The sequence below is a fragment of the Vipera ursinii genome, assembly GCF_947247035.1.
Source record: "Vipera ursinii genome assembly, chromosome: 2".
Classification (NCBI taxonomy): domain Eukaryota; kingdom Metazoa; phylum Chordata; class Lepidosauria; order Squamata; family Viperidae; genus Vipera; species Vipera ursinii.
In genome coordinates this window covers 222,560,845-222,583,253 of record NC_139513.1, presented here as the reverse complement: position 1 = coordinate 222,583,253, position 22,409 = coordinate 222,560,845, and the positions used below count along the sequence as shown (strand labels likewise).

The following is a 22,409-nucleotide window of genomic DNA, read 5'->3' as shown; positions in this document are numbered from 1 at the left end:
TTTTTAATGAGGCAATGAGCTTCCTGAGTGAAGTGGTCTATGCTTTGTCTCATTTTTAAAAAGATGAATTGACAATGTCAAAATAAGCCGTATACTAGAGGGAAATAGTTTTTCTGAGAAAGTTTCTCATTCTTTATGGGAGTCAAAGCACTGTCATAATTTACTATGCAAGAGTCATTTTGTGGAATTTATTTGAAAGAATGTCATTTTTTGATATGTTTAGAGATTTCTGACCCATATTTAATGCTCAAAACCCTTAAGTGTTTGAAATGCAATAAATCAGCTTCTGATTTTTTTAAATAAAAATGAACAAACCACATACTGTATCTTTCTAAGTTGCTTTCCTCTTGGAAAATAGTGTTTATATCAATTTTCCATCAGAAAAATACTATCACAATTGGTTTTGTAGATCTTTCAGTTTTGCATTATTTAAATGGTAACACTATGCTGAGTTTTCATAAAGCATAAAGTTTTGTAAAGCTGCAATCTTATGTAGTTTTTGGGTGGGAATATACTACACTGAATGCATAGCATTCCATCTATAGTTTAATAAATAGACACAAAGAAAAGTGAGAATCAGGTTAACTCTTTATTAGCTGCCATAAACATAAAAGAGACAAATTAAACACCATGCAAAGAATATCAAGAATAAATACTGTTACAAAAGATAAGCATATATTAAATTTCCAAATGAGATATTGTCCTCAAAAATTTTCAGAGCTAAATTGCTTGCAGTAAGCCATGGATGAAATTCCTTCTCACCAAAATTAGATTCTCTTATTTGAGGGTGGTAGTAGAACATAGTGTGAAGGAGATAATATGTTCCAAAATATCTAGAAGAATCAACACTGTGTCGACCAAACATATTTTGAATCCTTTTCAGTGATATAAAATCATAATCATTATGAACATGTCACCTATACAGATTGTTGAAATAAAATGTTACAAATAAAAGTGAATTAATATTTAAAAATATAAATAACATCAAAAAGTAAAGTTAAAGGGGACTATTATAAGCAATCACATGAGTTGTGGCTCCAACTCATTGCAATACGCTGCTCAAGTTAAATTTATTTAAGACAATGTTCTTCCACAGACCTCTATGAGGAGGAAATATTTTCTCTGAATTATGGATATGTTATTTCCTGAGCTTTTATGAAAAACTTGTTCTGTATTCTACTTAAGTATTCTGTTTATTTGTGTGTAAACGATTTTAGGTATATGTGTATGCTATAATATATACAGAATTCATAATAAATCTTGTCATACAGTTAACCACAAATTAGAAGGTTACAGGCGAAAAGTACTGATGCCAGAAAAAGAGGCTCAACATGAAACAATAACTGGTTGATTTTTTTAAACCACTTTTCTTGTGATTAAGTTCCACAATCCAAAGACTCTCAGTGGCTTGCCTGTATCCTTATTTACTTATTTTTAAAAAGGAACTCAACCTCAAAGATTATGTATAATATAAAGCTACTGTTTGCAAGTTGTATAATGCATGGGGTTTGTTATTTATATAGTGAGAGACCTTACGGTCTAGTTATTCTGGACCAGGGGTCAGCAACCTGAAACAGTGAAAGAGCCACTCGGAACCAGTTCCCTCACAAAAGGAAAAACTGGGAGCTGCAAAAAAATGTGTGCGCATGTGTGTACATGCGCGCATGCGCAGAACAGGGTTTGACTGAAGAGTGGAGCCAAGGCGAGATATGCACCTACCCTGCATATTTGAATTGATTGGTTGAACTTTTTTAGTCCCACTTTTTTTTTTTGGGACTGCACATGGCAGAGGACTGGGAGCCACAGGAGATGGCTGAAAGAGCCGCATGTGGCTCCGGAGCCGCGGGTTGTAGACCTGTGTTCTAGAGAGTCCTCAAAGATTTTGATTATAAGCACCTACAACATGAAGTCAGAAAAAAGGCGCTTTGCATAAAGATCTATATGAAGCTAACTTCACTGGGGTAATCATTGTCCCTTGCGAGTAATGGTAGATACTACTACCTTTCACTATTATCTGTAACTGGGCAGTACTATTTTTTTCTCCACAACTAAAGTACAAAGAGAAATACTTCTAAAAATGAGTTTTGCATATTGGTATTAAAATATAATTTAAAAGCTGTTGTTGAGGAATATGTGTTACAGTTTTATAGTTTTGTGAATTTAGTGTCAGGTGTCTCACAAATTAAGATTAGTTTTCTGAATATATAATGCCACACCTCTTTTACTCTGATCTGCAAGTGAACTATATAATTTTCCCAATTTTGGATATTCTAATAGATTTTTATGTTGTTTCCTAATATGAACTTCTTGCAAACAAATTATGTCCATTTTATGTCCCCAGTTTATTTAGTGTTCTTTTCCTTTTTATGGCTGAATTTAGTCCATTTATATTTATTGAAATTGCTTTTATTTGTTCTTCCATGATTATTTGTTTAAAGTTTTGGCTTTCAGAACTTCTTTCTGAAGCTAAGATACCAGATTATTGGTCTGAAGCACTTACTACCCTGATACCAAAGGAAGAAACAGAAATGCAGAAAATAAAGAACTATAGACCAATTTCCCTACTGAATGTGGACTATAAAATATTTTCATCAATAATGGTGGAAAGACTTAAAAAGTTTTTAAATGAATGTATACAATCGGATCAAAATGGTTTTCTACCTACAAGACAGATTAGAGACAATATGTGAATTGTATTGAACACATTAGAATATTATGAAACACACCTGGAAAAACAGATGGTACTGATGTTCCTAGATGCACAGAAGGCATTTGACAATGTGAACTGGCAATTTATGATAATTACAGACTATGGACTTTTGGGAGAAATTTATAAATGTAATCAAAACTATTTATAATAAGCAATTAGCCAAAATAATGATAAATTGAGATCTGACTAAGGAGATTAAGGGAACAAGACAGGGATGTCCTTTATCTCCACTATTGTTTGTCTTGACATTAGAGGTACTAAACAGAACTATAAGACAGAATAATGACATAAAAGGTATGAAAATTAAGAGGGAAGAATATAAGCTTCAAGCATTTGCAGATGATTTAGTATTTATCTTGGAGGAACCATTAGAGACAGGACCTGTATTAATAGAACAAATAGAAAAATATGGTGAGGTAGCGGGGTTGAAGATTAATAAAGATAAAACAAAAATGCTGGTGAAAAATATTACTGAAAAATAAAAAAAAAGAATTAATGGAAAGCTAGATATACAGATACCCGGGTATAAAGCCACAGTGAGAGAGTGGCTTAGACTTACATCTGCTCCCCCTAGAGGTGAGAGATCTATGAGGTATGCCCTACCCTGGGCGTGTGTTCCAGGACACTCCCTGGATCAGAGCTGTGACCGTCGTGAGAGGATGGTGGTTGGCCTGTTCTGGAGGTTCACCCAGCTTGAGTGGCAGTGGAGCTGGGTTGGTGGTCTGGACACCCATTTAAACCCATTTACCCTCTGTCTTAGATCCTCCTGATTAATTATGGGACTGCCTTTTGCTGGACTTGCTTGGACAATTATGACTTGCCTTTGTTACACTAGCACAGACTTGTTCGCCCTCAGGGGTGCCCCCCCTTTCTGGGTGCGTCCCACCTTTCTCTCCACTTCTCATCTTGATGAAGGGCCCGATTGTTGGGACCCTGAGAGATGGTTGGGCAGGGACAGGGGCCTCCGGTACAAATTTAATAAGAGGCCCCTGGTTAGTTTTTTAGTCAATTTTTTTGTGGGGTTAGGGAAGGGGGTGGGAATTTTTCGTGGTTGGTTGGAAATGGGGGGGAATCCACCAACCGTTGTTCAGGCCAGGTCCAGGATTGATCGCGTGGGGGGAGCGGGGGTCGGTTGCCTCCGGAGCTGTGGAGCAGGTCGTGGGATTACCTATTCCCACGACGTTAGGGAATGGCAGCAGGTGTACGACCAGAGGGCCGTATCGACATCCAGGAGGGCATCTCCGCTATTTACAAGCGGTGAGGCGCTCCGACCCTCTGCTTTCGCCCCGAGGTCCCGGAAGCGAGGATGTGCAGCCACCTGAGCTCCGGCTGGTGTACTTGAATGCCAGGTCCATTGTCAATAAGGCTCCTCTCCTCCGGGATCTGGTTGAGGGTGAGCATGCAGACCTAGCTTGCATCACGGAGACTTGGTTGGGCCCAGAGGGTGGTATCCCTCTGGTTGATCTTTGCCCACCAGGTTTCTGGGTGCTACACCGGCCCCGGGCTCAGGGTAGGGGCGGGGGAGTGGCGGTAGTTATGAGGGAGACCTTGTGTCCGCGGGAGGCCACCATTCTCCAGATAGTCGGGTGTGAGTCTCCTCCTGAGATATGGTCCTAGGGCGCAGTTGGGCTTGCTGCTGGTGTACCTTTCGCCTAGTCGCGTAGCAGCAGCCCTGCCTGAGCTTCTTGATATCCTCTCGGGGCTGGTGATTGAGTTCCCCAAACTTATGGTTTTGGGTGACTTCAATCTACCATCCCTCGGAGGATCATCTGAGTTAGCTCGGGAGTTCATGGCTCCATGATGGCCATGGACCTGACGCAAGTAATTCAAGAATCAACTCATGTGGGAGGCCACACCCTTGATTTGGTTTTTCTATCTGGACGGTGGTTAGATGATCTTGGTGGGGGCTCCCCAATTGTCATGCCCCTGTCATGGACCGATCATCATCTCCTATGGCTGGTCTTCCGTTTTGCCACTCCCCACCGTGGGCGTGTGGAACCAACCAGATGGTTCCGCCCCAGGCGCTTAATGGACCCTGACAGGTTCCAGGCAGCGCTGGGGTCCCCACCTGCCTCCTTTGCTCACAGCTCGGCGGGTGCCTTAGTGGAAGCCTGGGAAAGGGCAGCCATGGAGGCACTTGACCGAGTTGTACCCTTGCGGCCCCTGACCCGGTGCAGATCCCAGCGGGCTCCATGGTTTTCCGCGGAGCTCCGGGAGATGAAGCGTCAGAGACGGGGCCTAGAGAGCTGTTGGAGGTCCAGCCGATTTGAATCTGACCGATTGCGACTAAGAACCTGTATTAGGTCTTATCTCGCTGCGATAAGGGTGGCGAAGTCTAATCACTTCGCTACCCTTGTCACGTCCGCAGATAATCGCCCTGTTCAGGGTGACTCGCTCCCTCCTTAATCAGGAGGTGAGTGAGGAACCCTTGCAGGGTCGTGCCGAGGAGTTTAGTCAACATCTGTCGGACAAAATCGCTCGGATTCGGACTGGTTTGAACTCCGACTGGGCAGAGTCTGACGATCAGGACACGGGTGGTCTTGTCGATGTTATCTGGGAGGAGTTCGATCCTGTGACTCCGGAGGAAGTGGACAGGATTATGGGGAGGCTGAGCTCCACCACATGTTTATTGGACCTGTGCCCTTCCTGGCTGGTTTTTGCGGCTCGGGAGGGGACACGAGGCTGGTTCCAGGCGGTTATATCCGCATCTTTGAGTGAGGGTAGTTTCCCCGCCGTCTTGAAGGAGGCGGTGGTGAGACCTCTCCTCAAGAAGCCTGCCTTGGACCCAGCTGTGTTAAATAACTTTCGTCCGGTCTCCAACCTTCGCTTTCTTGCGAAGGTTGTTGAGAGTGTGGTGGCGCATCAGCTCCCTCTGGTTCTGGATGAAGCGGATTATCTAGACCCGTACCAATCGGGTTTCAGGCCCGGGTACAGCACGGAGATGGCATTGGTTGCTCTGGTGAATGATCTCTGGAGGGCTCGGGACAGGGGATATTCCTCTGTCCTAGTCCTATTAGACCTCTCAGCGGCTTTCAATACCATCGACCATGTTATCCTGCTGCGGCGTCTCAGGGGATTGGGAGTGGGAGGCACAGTCCTTCAGTGGTTCTCCTCCTATCTCCTGGGACGTTCGCAGTCGGTGTTGGCAGGGGGGCAGAGGTTGACCTCGAGGCCTCTTGCTTGTGGAGTTCCTCAGGGGTCGGTTCTCTCGCCTCTCCTGTTCAACATCTACATGAAACTGCTGGGTGAGATCATCCGTGGTTTTGGAGTTGGGTATTATCAGTATGCTGATGATACCCAGATTTTTATTTTGACCCCAAACCACCCCAGTGATGCCCTCGACGTGATGTCCCGTTGCCTGGAGGCGGTTCGGGTCTGGATGGGGAGGAACAGGCTTCGACTCAACCCTGGCAAGACTGAGTGGCTGTGCATACCGGCATCTCGGGATATTCAGAATATTCCATCTCTTTCTATGGGGAGTGAGTTATTACCCCCTGTAGATAGGGCTCGCAACTTGGGAATCCTAGATTCACAGCTTTCTTTGGAAGACCATATAGTAACGGTGACTAGGGGGGCCTTCGCCCAGGTTCGCCTGGTGCGCCAGTTGCAGCCCTATCTAGACCGGGATGCCCTGCGTACAGTCACTCATGCGCTTGTGACCTCTCGTTTAGACTACTGCAATGCTCTCTACATCTGGCTGCCCTTGAGGACCACTCGGAGGCTTCAACTGGTGCAGAATGCAGCCACGAGAGTTGTGTTGGGAGTCTCCCGATACTCCCATGTTACACCTCTGCTCCGTGAGCTGCATTGGCTCCCAGTTGTCTTCCGGGTGAGATTCAAGGTGCTGGTAATGGTCTTTAAAGCCCTACATGGCATGGGTCTGGAGCACCTTAGGGATCACCTGCTGCCGGCATCAACTTCCCTCCGCCCTGTGCGCTCCCACAGAGAGGGCCTCCTTAGGGTGCCACCGATCAGAGAATGTCGTCTGGTGGCCCCCAGGGGGAGGTCCTTCTCTGTGGGTGCGCCGGATTTATGGAATCGTTTGCTGGTTGAGCTCCGGATGGCTCCCAACCTTCGCTCCTTCCGACGCGATTTGAAGACCTACTTGTTCGAACAAGCCAGCCTGGCCTGATGGGTGATGGGTTTGAGTTTTATTATTGTTTTAATGTATTTTAACTTACTGTTGTAAGCTTTTGGGCACTCTGTTTAATCTCTTTTAATTTTTGTATTCTTGTACTTTTATATGTTTGCCCTGTTCACCGCCCTGAGTCCTTCGGGAGAAGGGCGGTATACAAATAAAATAAAATAAAAAAATATTGTAAAGAAGGTAAAATATCTGGGGATCCACCTGACAGCAAGATGTGCAACAATTAAAGAGGATAATTATCACAAATTGAAAAGACAAATCAAAGTAGATTTGGATAAATAGAAAAATATACAACTATCATTAGGTTTAGGTTTAGGTTTTATTAAATTTTTATACCGCCCTTCTCCCGAAGGACTCAGGGCGGTGAACAGGGCATATCATAAAACTACAAAAATACAAAAGTTAAAAAATTAAATTATTGCCCACAGTAAAAACAATAGAAATTATATATAAATATTAAAACCCTAAGTAACTCCCCATCAGGCCAGGCCAGCTTGTTCAAATAAATGGGTCTTTAACCCGCGCCGGAAGGAGCGGAGATCTGGTGCCATCCGGAGCTCAACCGGCAGCTGATTCCACAAAGCCGGAGCGCCCACAGAGAAGGCCCTCCCCCTGGGGGCCACCAGCCGACATTCTCTGACTGGAGGCACCCTGAGGAGGCCCTCTCTGTGGGAACGCACAGGGCGGAGGGGAGTTGACGCCGGCAGCAGGTGGTCCCCGAGGTATTCCGGACCCATGCCATGTAAGGACTTAAAAACCATAACTAAGACCTTGAACCTCACCCGGAAGACAACTGGTAACCAATGCAGCTCGCGGAGCAAAGGTGTAACATGGGAGTACCGGGAAACTCCCAAGACAACTCTCGCGGCCGCATTCTGTACCAGTTGGAGCCTCTGAGTGGTCTTCAAGGGAAGCCCCATGTAGAGAGCATTGCAATAGTCAAGACGAGAGGTCACGAGCGCATGAGTGACCGTACACAGGGCATCCCGGTCTAGATAGGGCCGCAACTGACGCACCAGGCGAACCTGTGCGAAAGCCCCCCTAGTCACGGCTACTACATGATCTTCTAAGGTAAGCCGTGCATCTAGGAGGACTCCCAAGTTGCGAGCCCTATCTACGGGGGGTAAAGACTCACCCCCCATAGAAAGTGATGGAACATTTTGAATGTCCCGGGATGCCAGAATGTACATCCACTCAGTCTTGTCAGGGTTGAGTTGAAGAATTTATGGGAAGGATTGCAATAATCAAAATGAAAATACCATGATTATTGTTTTTGTTTCCAACAATACTAATAAGATTGGAAAAGAAATATTTCGAGGGGCTTAATAAAATAATACTGATGTATATTTGGCAGGGGGAAAAAGGCAAGGATTAATTTTAAAACGTTACAAGATACAAGGCCCAGAGGTAGGTTTGGTCTACCTAATTGGGAATTATATTATCAGGCTGCAGCATTATCCTGGATGAGAGAATGGATCTTACTGAGGAACACGAGATTATTGGCATTAGAGGGACATGATTTGCAGTTGGGATGGCATGCTTTCATATGGTATGGGAAAAATAGGATACATAGCTATTTCCAGAGACATCATATAAGGAATTCTTTATTTGTGGTTTGGGAGAAAATAAAGAGAAAGCATTATTTGAAGATTCCAAATTGGCTCTCAACTATGGAAGCGCTAATACACCCCAGTATGTTTAATATGTGAAATATTATAAGATATAAAGACTTAATAACAGACACGGGGGAGCTGAAAACCAAACAAAAATTAGCAGAACAAGGAATGAAGATGGATTGGTACATGAGAACGCAAATACAATCTAGACATGAAAAAGATGTTAAAATAGATGGTTTTAACTTGAGGACAACAGAGTTAGATGAAATATGGGGACTGAAGAAAAATGGATTAAAAATGTATAGTTACTTACTACATATGGAGTTAGAGGAGGAACAAGTGAAAGAGACAATGATAAAATGGATAAGAAATTTTTGATATACGATTGAATTAGATAGCAGCAACTATGGGAAAGAAACTATAAACTGACAATGGTGACAGCTTATAAAGAAAATATGTACAAAATGTTTTATAGATGGCACATGTCTCCAGAAAGATTAGCTAAAATGTTTTAAGGACAGATCTATGAAATGTTGGAAATGTAATCAAATACCAGGTTCTTTTTATCATATGTGGTGGATGTGTATAGAAGCTAAAACTTATTGGAATACAATTAGAACATGGATAGAATAGATGATACAACAACATATAGAACTAAGATCAGAAACATTCCTGTTGGGTATTTTAACAGAGAAATATAATAAAGAGAAAACATATTTGATTATTCATATAATCATCGCAGCTAGGATTGTGTTTGCACAAAATTGGAAAACACTGAAAGCCCCCCGACCCCGAGGGAGAGGTAATTGGGAAAATATTGGAATGTGTGGAAATGAACAGATCAACAATGACAATTAAAGATAAGACAGAGTCAGAGAATTATGAAATTTGGGGAAAATTTTATGATTGGGTGAAAAGAGAATATGGTTAAAAGATAGCTAACACTAATTTCTTCCCAGTTGCAATGTATGGCAGTGAAAGTTGGACAATAAGGAAGGCTGAGAGGCAAAGAATTGAGGCCTTTGAACTATGGTGCTGGAGAAGACTCCTGCGAGTCCCTTGGACTGCAAGGCGATCAAACCGGTCAGTCCTAGAGGAGATCAACCCCGACTGCTCTTTAGAAGGCCAGATCATGAAATTGAAGCTCAAATACTTTGGCCACCTAATGAGAAGGAAAGACTCACTGGAGAAGAGCCTAATGCTGGGAAAGATTGAGGACAATAGAAGAAGGGGACGACAGAGCATGAGGTGGCTGGATGGAGTCACTGAAGCAGTAGGCGTAAGCTTAAATGGACTCCAGAAAATGGTAGAGGACAGGAAGGCCTGGAGGAACGTTGTCCATAGGGTCACAATGGGTCGGACACGACTTTGCAGCTAACAACAACAACAACACTAATTTAGATGGAAGAAAAAGGAGGAGATAAGGAGGGAGACCCAGGCGACGCAATATTGAATAACTGGAGGTTGTATAAATATTTATAGAAGTATATACCGAGAAGGTCAGATTAATAGAAGTATTAACGTAATCGAAAATTAATCTTATTATATCTAATATAGATATTGAAAATCTAGGGAGAGGAGTTGCTCGGACATTACCCCTGAATTGTATCTGAAGAGGAATGAAAGGGAAGAAAGGAGAGGAGTGAGGGAAGAGTAGAGGAGGGGGGAAGGAAGTAGGAAGGTTGGAGGAGAAGAGGAGAAGTGGGGAGAAATGGGAGGGGAGTGGTGAAGGAAAGAGGAGAGGAGAGGAAGAAGAGGGAAGTAGGGAAGAAAAGGTAGGGAGAAAGAAGGTAGAGAAGAGGGAAGAGAGAGAAGGAGAGTGGATACAGTGAAAGGGAAATGGACGAGCAACACCAAAATTTATGTGTATGTATTTATTTTATTAAGAGTATCTGATAGATAAGAATGTAAAAAGAATGTATGTTAATACTTGATAAAATATTACAGTATATTTGTTGATATGTATGGGGGAGAGTTAGGAAAAAAAGATTTGTTTTCCAATTTATCATTTCTAATAAATTTCACAGATTTATTAAAACCAAATAATCTCCAGTAAAAATGAAAGGACCAAAGAAACTGCCCTATATTTTACTGAATATTTGTAAGCCTTGTTGTATTTCAGTATACAAGCCAATTAAAGAAAGAATATAATTTATGGTTAACAATGGGGCCTTTATTATTGTTTAAGAGTGTACATTTGTCCACAATGTGTATGGGAAAATAGCACTTTATAGAACACCAAGAGCTGAAGCTGATAATCTATGCTTTATTGTTTCAGCAGAAAAATGAGAGAGGGAACACACTTTAATTCTAGCCAATCTGCAAAATATTTTATTCAGGGTCTATGTTTTTGTGATTAGCGACAAATACCTTCTATTAAGCCATCCAATGGAATGTAAGGACCAATCTATCCTGCTTAATACAATTCCATTTTCACTTGTAGCCTCAGTTTACAACCTCTATCAACCGGAGGCCTGTTCAGAAATAATTGAAGTTTAGTTCAATTGGTTTTACTTGCAGCAAACAAACTTCAAAACTACTTCCCCCACTCAGTAAATAAAATAAAGCTGCAGTTTTAAATTTCAGGCTGCTTATTTTAAAATCAGTTGGACTCTCAATAACATAATTTGAATAATAATATTTGAAGCCTTCTCATAACTAATTCAGGTAGCTGCTTGTAGTCATTCTCTTAATGATATTCAAGGCACTGAATATTATCTTTGTTGCTATTCAATACATTATGTTATAACACGGGTGTCAAACTCGCCACGTCACGTGATGTGTTGTGATGTTATCGCAACTTTTTTTGCATTGCCAGAGCTGGGGTGGGCGCGGCCTCGTCATGATGCAACTGGCCCGCGGGCCAGCAGTTTGATACCAATGTATTATAATATTTGTTTTAATATATTGATTCAGACTATATATCCTTTCATTGAGGCTAAATATGATTTACATTGAACTCTCCCTCCCCCTGTGTGTTTGTGTGTAAAAGAGAGAGTGAGAGCAAGAAAGAGAGAGAGAGAGTTGCAATACAAAATAGTGTAATAATACAAAATGGTCAAGTCGTCAGTGTGATTTGGATAGAATAGCTATTATTTTCAAGTTAATTTCCTTCTCATTTCCTTTCCTCTTTATTCTGAACCTTTGTAGAGAAATAGAATAGCATGTCTTTGTAAGATTAATGTATATATCCATAATATTTTCCATGTCTCATCTGTCTGGTCACTAAACTGTCAATAAGTGCATGCCAGAAACTAATATCAATCAAGGTAACTCAGGCTTTGGATGTTTTAGTACTTTTTTATTGATAAATTTATGTTTTTGACTTTTTAATTCTGTTTTTATATTAATATTTTATTAGCCATCTTGAATGTTCCCAGAGTAGAGATACTCTGATAAACTATTACTGATGCAGTAATCTTAAATCTTAGGAAATAATTTTGATGCATCAAATATATTTAGGTTGTGATATTTTGAGGCAGGGGATTCTTTTCCTCTAGGTTCAACATTTATAATGCAAATAAAATGTGAACATATTGAAGAAACAATTACAGAATAAAGCAAACATATTTCTTTCTTAAGAGAAAATACTTGGAAATAACTATAATGTTCTTTAATTTTTAGTGCTTTTTCAACAATAGGAGTGCTTTAAGACTTTAGTCTTTAATCTTAAAGAGTCCTTTAAGATTGGATTAGTATTATAATGATAAGGTCTGGCATTTGAATATGATTTGAATATTTTGTTTTAGAATTCATGAAGTTAGAAGTCTGGAAGATTAGTGCCAGGAGATAATTGCTCATTGTAAACTGTTTGATGCGAGATTTAGGCATGTTCACTCATGTTGAATATTTACCCATTTTGTGTTCTGATTCTAAAGGAAGGATTCTGTAGGTATACATGAACTATATTTTCATATTTGTTTTAGCCACTTTTTACCCATTTAGAATGATTTTGGTGACACCATAATATTTGAAAATATTGCCCTGAGCAAACAGTGCCAACTCATACTTTCATATTAATTTGGTAGTATAGGATTTGTACAAGCAATTCCTTTTATTTCTTTTCATCTCAATTGTATCCCAACTTATTGAAAGAACAAGCAATTTTCACTACTTGTAAAAATCCTGGTTCCCACTTATGCTGTCCTACAGATTTCTAACAGGAATTTCAAATTGTGTTTCCAATGCATTGCAGTGAAGTTCCAGATGTTTTTCTGCCTATCTGGTATATGTTTTACACTTCTGAGAGTGTAAATATGCCAAAGTACTCCTAACATGTTAGTGGTGCAAATAATAATAATAATAATAATAATAATAATATGTTTGTATATAGGTCTAGATATCATGAATAATCCGTGCTTTGTGTCATCATGATGTAAAATCAATCAGTTGAATCTTTCATTTTGTCAGAATTTGTATACATAACTATGCTTATTCTAAACCAAATTCCAAAATGTTTTATTTCTTTTTAGAAAATTGTAATTTCTCAATTGTAAGGATAAAACATGAGGCAAATAATGTACATTTGTTTTGTATTTTGACAAATTTGTTATATTTCTTAGTAGTTGAGTCTGAGAAGCATGTGTTCAGAAAATGGTTTAATGAACAACAAACTGCAAGTTCTTCCACCAACTAATTTTTGATTTTATAGTTATATTTCCACAAACCTTTCCTACTTAAACCAGAAGAGTAAACTCTCAAATAATATGTATATTCTTCCCATGGGCTGGAGAAAATAAGAACACATTTATTGGATGCTTCCATTAAAATAGTTGAAAATATAAGAATTGTTCAACACTAGTAATTCCTGGAAAGGCATCTTTCTTTAATGATATTCTAAGATTTAGAATAGAATAATGAGAAGGTGCATAGTGACCCAAACACCTGCCTTGGCCACAATGCTCATGCAGCATTTACATCTGCAATGACTCCACTTCAGCAGATAACACAAACAACAGTGTTGTTTTTCATTATCCATACACTTCAAAAATGCAGCATTTTACCTCTCCAGTACAGAGGCATCCACGTACATAATTGACAACGGTCTTTTCTTGCCCACACACACACGGATTCTAGTGTCTCCTTTAAATACATTGCAGCGCATTGCTGAAATGCCAGTAAGTAGCCTCAAGGTAGATGAAATTTTGATATGAATATTTGTATCACATCAGAATTCTCTGTCAGAGCGCGCCAAGATTCTTCTTTCTAAATATTTGAACATGCAAGCCTTAAATGTGACTGGATATCTTAGGACTGTTTCCTTCTCTCATGAGGTGTACGTGTGTGTTTTTAATTTAAATTATCTCTTTGAGGTTTGTAGGAGAAAAAAAATATTTATCTTTTAGCTTATTGGTATCAGCAGGCAAGCTAAGTCAGCCTCAGAAGGACGGAAGGTTTATTGGTTAGGAGGCACAGGCACCCAGTTTGTGATAAAGAATTCTTTGCGGCTTTTTTCCTCAGTAAAATAAATTGCTTAGAGCATATTGCTCTGAATTTAATCCTTTCATCTTGGTCAATCAGTTTTAAATGGCTGCCTAGTATGAACTAGTTATTTTTTCCCTGTTTTTTTTTTTTTTGCAGATAGAAAGATGTATGTTTTGTAACAACTAGAAAGGTAGAAAGTGAAAAGTATAACTAATTGGATGGCAGAGTTCAGAAATTCAGAGCTCATAACTGAAACTTTTGACCCTATCTCTTGAATTTATTTGTATTGCCCCATTTGTAAACCTGAGTTCATTATATATATTTGAATAAAGATGGCACGAGCATAAGGAAAGTCAGTTTTATTCCTGTTTTTAAAAATGCTTCGCTATATCTGGCCCTGTTTTATATCTTTATATGTGAGTGAGGGTTGTTTTTTGGGTGACGGTTTCACTGATTCATTATATTCTGCTCAGATGGACTTTACCTTTTATGAAAAATAGGCTAGCATTTGTTATTTTTATGACAAAAATTTAATAGTATATCCATGGTACATAGCATTCAGGAATTGGTCTTCCAATGTGAATTGCAGCCCAGAACCTTATTTCTATTATTTATTTTATTTATTTAATCTTATAGGCTGCCCAACTCCAATGGACATTTCAAGGACATTTGCTGGTTGTATTAGACCAATGTACAGATAATTTAACAAGGTGATTCATTTGCAACCAGTGTATCTAAGTGTATGTGTTATACAAGCTTACTATGTTGTGCAAATTTTTACCGGTTAGAGATCTGTTGATAAAATGATTTTGGGGGCTCATGATATTAGGTTAATATCATATAAGGTGCTATATGGTTTTATCACAGGAAGGCCTGGAGGAACGTTGTCCATGGGGTCGCAATGGGTCGGACATGACTTCACAACTAACAACAACAACATGGCTTTATCACCTGGCTAGCAGGGTTCAGACACACATTCTTTCGAATTTCGAAGAAATGATCACACTTCTATGACTATCTAAGGCCTTATCCCAAGGCAGTAAAAGAAAATAATGTAATAATATAATGCAGGACAGCAATCAAAATATATTCAGCAATACAATAAGACAAAGACTTTATGACCCTTCTGCCAATCAGAAAATCCCAAAGAAATAATAGTGGACAGATTCCTTCAAAGCAGGAAATATATCCTCCTTTCTAGGTCTGCACTGAAATTCCATCTCATGGGAGTTTCTAAACAGCTCATATAGGCTTTGAACCATCATTACTCACAACTGTCCTCAATAAACTGATCTCACTGCATTTTACCAAGAAAAGGAGGCTGACTTTATCTTATCTTGGTATATATTGCCTACTTTTGCTGGATTGTTGGAGATTGCCTTGACAAGTCCATGCAATATTCTTGGCAAGTTTTTCCCCAAAGTGATTTCCCATTGCCTCCTACCTAGGGCTAAGAGAGAGTAACTGACTCAAAGTCACTCAGCTGGCTTTGTTCATAAGGTGAGACTAATACTCCTGGTCTCCCATTTCTAGCCTGATGCCTTAACCACTATACCAAACTGGTTCTCTAGTATATTATTACAATACGTTATATATGAAATAGCTTCTGGAAGGTGTTTAAAATTATAAGTGCTGAAGAAAAAATCATTGGGTTAGTTCAGGAATTTAAATTAATTGGAAATTAAACTTTCTGAAAAAATAAGCTTTATATACAATTTCTAGATTTAATCCAAAGTACTTGCATTAATTTATAAAGCCCTTACCACTGTCATTTTTGGATGGTTATTATAAAAAAATATCAATAGCTAAAAGGTTCAGAGGTGGAAATCACAGAATATATAATTTCTTTGTTGCTCCTTTTATAAAAAGATTCAAACTCAATTTATCCTATCTTTGATCAGTAGATATTGTGATTGCTCAGACTTGTCATATGTCCAAAATGATGCTGCTACTACTACTACTACTACTACTACTACTACTACTACTACTACTAATAATAATAATAATAATAATAATAATAAGTTGGAAGGGACCTTGGAGGTCATCTAGTCCAACCCCCTGCTCAGGCAGGAACCTTATACCATTTCAGGCAAATGGCTGTCCAGTCTCTTCTTAAAAACCTCCAGTGTTGGAGCATTCACCACCTCTGGAGGCAGGTTGTTCCACTGGTTTATTGTTCTAACTGTCTACATCTACTTACAGATGTCCTGCTATTTGTTATGCTAATAAAGGCATGTCAAACTGCCGGCCCACAGGCCGGATGCATCACGTCGAAACCGCACCCACCCCATTGCCAGCAATGGGGGAAAAGTTGCAATATGTGACACAACGCCACGTGACTTTGCGAGTTTGACATCCCTGTGCTAATAGGTTGTGTGCTGTAGCATGTAAAATCTGCCAGATTGACCACACAAAATCTTGCTGTTTAGGTGTATTTTATGTAATTTTAGGTTTTAACATATTTTATGTACAATTAGATATCATATTTACAACCTAGACTTAGATTACCTTTCTTTGACTTTATTTATGAGTCCTAGTCACTTTACAGATGTATTTCAATTTTAGTAATGGATTTTTATTTACTGTTTTCTAAAGCTAGACTGTTTTAAGACATTACAGACTACTTAAGGACATATGTCCAGAATAAAAACTGCTTGATTAAAGACTGAATTTACAAAATTCCAGTTGATTTTTGGGTCCATATAGATGCAGGGGTTTATTTTTTACTTATGCACATTTGCTGAAATTGGTAAATGATACATTTTTGCATTTATATCTAGTCCTTGGAACATAGACAGGTCATAATTAGGGATTTTTCTGTCAGTGGCTTCTCTACATATAGTATTATCCCCCTAAATATTAATTTAGTATCTATTTTGCTATAATCTTAATGCAGAATACTGTTCAGTAATATTTATATTTACATATTAAGAACTCTGCATTCTATTGAACTTGATCTATGATAGGATTTAGGGTTATATATTGAATCTCTTTTGTTTTTACTAGCTTTTGACTGGTTTCAACATCACAATTAATGTTTATAATGTTTACCTGGCACCAATTTCCAATCATTTTTCTGTTTATGACTTTGCTTTGCTTTTCATTTTATCTGCTTAATATTTTTTTAAAAAATGGATTCTTGTTTTTTTTAAGTTTTCAGTTAAGTAACCTTAGTTCTTGTACTTTAGCATTCCTTCAGAGCTGTATTTTTGTTCCTGCCATTCGCTTAAAGCAACTGGTTTTGTTGCTCTTTCTAGAACAAAATAATTTATTGAGCCAAGGTGCCAAGATAACAGAAAAAAATAACAGCAAAGAAATATTACAGATATATGTGAACAGAGAGCCAGCATATCTGAGAGGTTCTGTATAAATACTACATCAACAAAAGTGTAAATCTCCAGATATTTACAAAATCAAATTTAAGTACCTTACCCGGATTTCTCCTGTTGTACAGAAATTATTTTGTATCATGTAGTTGATACAGGTATGTTTGCCACCAAAACATTTAATTTTGATTAATTTATACATTTCCTTTTACATATTTAATATCTAACAGTTATCCAACTACCGTATTCTCTGCACCACATTCTAAAACACATGACCAGTTGGGTTCGGGTAGTAGCCATAAATCATGGGTCATATGTACCTGCTAGTCAATATTCAAAATTAAATCTCTGGAAATCCTTCCTTCCATTTGTACCTGCAGAAATGTATCTTCTGTCGACAAAGAATTAAGAAAATATCTGGTGCTTGCATCCAGTGCTCTTATGGACGTTGCCCAGCTTCATTCCATGTCACATGTGCTCATGCTGCTGGGGTGTTGATGGAACCAGATGACTGGCCTTACGTTGTCTACATCACGTGTTTCAGGCACAAAATAAGTCAAAATGTGGTAAGATTTTATATACCATTGTTTTCTACATTGTTTTTAATTTAGACATATTGTTGCTGTCATTATATATCCTGTTACAACCCTCCAAGCTATTAGAATAGAAAAATGCCAAGACTACATAGGTCAAGAGGTAAGAAATGAAGATTGTTTAATGAAATGCTTAAGAGTTCATTTAAGCTGCTGATTATATCGCAGCTATGTTGAGACTCCTTTCTTTTTCTTTTTTTTTTTACAACTCAAACTCTCAGCTATATAACCATGGGATATGATGGAGGTGCTCAGAAAATTTGGCTGATTTGGTCAAAATGAGAACAGCATTATAATGCCACAAATTTTACTTCTTTCAAATGGGTGGGTAACATTGGATGCATCTGAAGAAGCACCATAGTTGGCATCACAATGCCACACTGTTGCCCTTGTCACTCTGATTACCCCTTGCTTCTTGCAAATGCCTCTGGCTTAAAGGACCTCCCAAGAGATTCTTAGGTAAAAAATAATAATTTGATGGCTGTAGTCAGATGAGCATTTAGTGCTATAGTTGGAGACTATAAACAAAAGAGGATTTCCAGAAACACAAATGCCAAATGGAATTCAGAGCAAGCCACAAATTGAAGCTTTGCTGAATGTTGCATGGATTCGGCTCTCTTCCTTCATCCAGCATTATTAATTGGACCATCCTCTGTGAAAATGCTTCACAGAATACAGTGGTGGAAGAGGTGGGACTGAGGAGCTAGATCCAAACATACCATGGAGAAACCTATAAGTAACTTAGATAAAGTATGCTTTTTACAAGTTTAAGTCTTGATCTGACTTAGATGAGGCAATCTGAGAATTTGTAAGAGTTCTTTAGGATCCAGTGAAACAAACTTAGGAAGAGGAAGAGAGAGAGAGAGAGAGAGAGAGAGAGAGAGAGAGAGAGAGAGAGAGAGATGGTATTTGAACTAATTATATTGTTTTAATCTTTTAAAGAAAACCAAAGCCTTTGAGAAAGCAGTCTCAGTTGGGCAAACTGTCATAGCAAAACACAGAAACACACGCTACTACAGCTGCAGAGTAATAGAAATTATATCTCAAGTTTTCTACGAAGTTATATTTGATGATGGTTCCTTCAGTCTGGATACCTTCCCTGAAGATATTGTAGTAAGTATTTATTTTAGAAATTTTTATTCTTTTTTTTTTAAAGTTAAATCAGAAAAATTGAACTATTTTTTCTGACCTTTCAACAGAGATAATTAACTTAATATTCTGTTCATGTTTGTTATTTCTTGCAGCAGAAAATTATCACTTTCTCAGGGGCTTCCCAACCTTGTTTGTGCTAATTAGTAGCTACCATTTCTCCAAATGAATAGCAACTAATCTTTCAAAGTCTTTTAATTAAATAAGAAATATGCTTTTAATAAAAGATATTAGAGTGGGAATTCTACATGTTGTAGTGTCTCAGAGAGGTAATATAACAAAATTCCTTGATGAATTAACCCAAAACTTTAATGTTAAAATACATAACAGGCAACGTGATTCACATGAATCGAGTAAGATATTGGGTTTACATGTTTGATTATTGTATTTGTAAACTGTATTATCAAATGATGCTTAGTTGGAATAAACAAAATGGCACTGTTTTTTTGCCTTTTGCAATAAGTATACTTACATCAACATTTTAGCAAGAAGTTAACAGCACTACTTATTGGGGTGGTATGTCTTTTGTTTACATCTGCATCAAAGCTTGAGCTGTGGGAGAAAATAAAAACTGCTTGCTATCCAAATGGGATAGTGTGATTTGGAGCTAAGAAAAAATGTAATCAGGTCTAGATATGCCTCAGTGCTTCTCAGATAGTTAAAGAACAACATATAATTGTTTGAAGGAAACACCAAAGAACTTTTAGATTCCTTGGAGAAATCTTTGGGTGCTTTCATTAGATAATATACCTGTAGCTTCAGTAACTGAGAAGATTGAAAAAACTGCTTTCCTAATCCATGCAATGTGCATATCAGGTAAGACTTGTTTATCAAACGTTGTGCAAAAGCAGTGTTGCTGCTATTGAAGAAGCTATTTCTCTAATCTGTTTTCCTGTTCGGCTAGCTCACAAAGATACCAAATGCTTTTTATGTGTTCAGGTTACTGCACAATTTCAGTTTAGTTCACAACTGCATTAATGTGAGACCAGCTACTATTTCCTATTTGTGTATATTTTGATGAGAATGCTAGGGAAAAAAGAGGTTTAAGGATATTAAACTTTATATTCCTTGATTATAGGAACACAAGTGAGGCAGTATATTTTCCCTAGAAGGCATTTGGAGTGAATATTAATACAAGAGGAAAACTATAGTTGGGAAAGCTGGTTGAAATAATTCAATATTAATAATTTTTTTAGGCTTATAGTTACTATTTAATGCCCTTGTTTTTATATTAATAACAGGAGAAATATGTGGGCTGAAAATTTTGGCTTAAGCTATACCACTAAACATAATAGGTAGCTGCTATACTTTTCATGACCTGGAATGTGCTACACAGTGTGTAAACCGTGAGATGGCCTTGTTGATTAGATTATAAATTTCAAATGAATATTCAGGAAGTGGTGATTTTTTTAAAAAAATCTAAAACAACGAAAATCAAAATTACAAAGACAATTTTAATGTGATTTTAAGAAGCAATATCTGAGAAGTTAAACCGTAGTATTGTTGTGGGTTATTTGATTACTAAATCCATAATCTCAAAATCCAGTAACTCAGATTCAAATGAATAACTTCTTGTAGACTGAGTTCTTATTATTTTATTAAATACATTATTAATAAATTGGTACTCATTTCTAAATATTTTATCATATTGATGTTGCCCTTAAAATAAATATATGGTTTAATCGAACAAATTAAAAGCAGTTTATTTTAAAATTAAATACATTCAGGATTCTCTTTGAATTGAAACCCACCATAACATCTCCATAATCATAACTGGCATTTTAATTTTTCTGTATATCAAGCTTGTTTATTGTATGATATTTTAATACAATCTCAAATTCAACACACTGGTTAAGAACCAGTTTAGGCATCAAGACCATTATGTTCAGAAAAAGAAATCATACAGACTACCTAGAGAACTTACATTTATTGAGCCAATAGCTACACGTCTCAGTTTGTAAAGGCAGATACCTTAGACTATCTGCCTAGGTTTCTTTTTCCCCACTTTGTTTGTCTATTAATTTTTTGTTTGTGGGAACAAGGGGAAAAGTATTTTAATGCAGAGGATTGTCTTCTTTCCATGTCAAATGTTGAAGCAGCCTAATATAGAACCAGCCTGGTGTAGTAGTTAAGGTGCTGATCAGGAGACTGTGAGTTCTAGTCCTACCTTAGTCATGAAAGATAGCCGGGTGACTTTGGGACAGTCACACTACCTCACATGGTTGTTGTGGGGAAAATAGGAGGGGAAAGGAGTGTTAGATATCTCACTGCCTTGAGTTTCTTATAAAGTAAATAAAGGCAGGATAAAAATCAAATAAAATATGTTTCTATCTTGCTTTCTGTCACACTTCTGCCTTGTCAGCCTTGCAGTTACAGAAAATTGAATAGGTCCTGGTACATGGTCCAACGGTCAAGGAATTGGGACAGTCTTAGAACAGAAATCCACAGTTAGGAAGTTTACTTTTGTAAAAGAGAGGCCCCCCTCCCGCCCTCTCCCCCCTGTGTGTGTGTCTGTGTGTGTGTGTGTGTGTGTGTGTGTGTGTGCATGCATATGTATCAGAAGGTTACTATTTCAGTTTATAAAATTGTGATTCTGACACCTTATTTGAATGAATTGGCATTTTCATGAATCCTAGGAGAATTTTTCTAAAAGCCTGTGTGTTTTTGTTTGGTCTCATCTCAAAAATATCCAATATACTTACATTAAACAATGCAGTTCTCCTGAATATATAACATTGTTCAGTTAAATTCATCTAGCTGGTTGTAGCGCTCTTAACATTAATAAAAGATGTATCACCTCATGACTTAGTTGTACTAATACAAAGAAATCAGCCACAGCAGCAAATTAATTTTAATGTATACATGTATGATTCATTTGGTCAATCTTTTCCAAAATGGATATTTTCTTATCTGCAAAAAAACCCTATCTGAACGAAAATATAGGGATACTTTTTCCTCTCTCTCTCTCTCTTTTTTTTTAAAAAAATCAACATTAATACACAAAATCCTTAACAGAATTATGTTGACCCTAATGAAACCATATCCATTCAATAGAATAGTCCAGAGATCCTTCAGTGAGATGAGAATGGCAGTGATTAAACTTCATCTTTTAAGGTTCTAAACTCATCGGCCATAAAAAAAAATGGAAAATATGTAACAGCAAAAGTATATAACAAAGAATTTTTTGTAAAGGCTACTTTCCATTTTTGAAATACATTTACATTTCATGAAACATCAAAATCGCTATCTTTAGTTTCCTTTGTATTGGAATTGTGGACCTGTTGTGAATATATATTTAACGAAATGCCAGTATAATAACAAGACAGCTTGAGACATTGTTTAAACATAATAATGTTCTCAGCTCCATGGCGTTCTTTCAGAGCTAAACATATATATTTGTTGGTTTTGAAAAATGTGTGACTTTATACTTTATAACTGCAATTT

At 38.0% G+C, this 22,409-nt stretch overlaps 1 protein-coding gene across 1 annotated transcript in view; it reads left to right on the top strand.

Moving 5' to 3' along the window:
- Positions 1 to 22,409, top strand: part of KDM4C (lysine demethylase 4C) — a 205,499-nt gene that overhangs the window by 169,495 nt on the left and 13,595 nt on the right. Inside the window, exons 19-20 of the mRNA XM_083352535.1 lie at positions 17,604 to 17,789; positions 18,759 to 18,929. Of these exons, the coding sequence (XP_083208661.1) occupies positions 17,604 to 17,789; positions 18,759 to 18,929 (357 nt within the window). The remainder of the gene's footprint in view (positions 1 to 17,603; positions 17,790 to 18,758; positions 18,930 to 22,409) is intronic.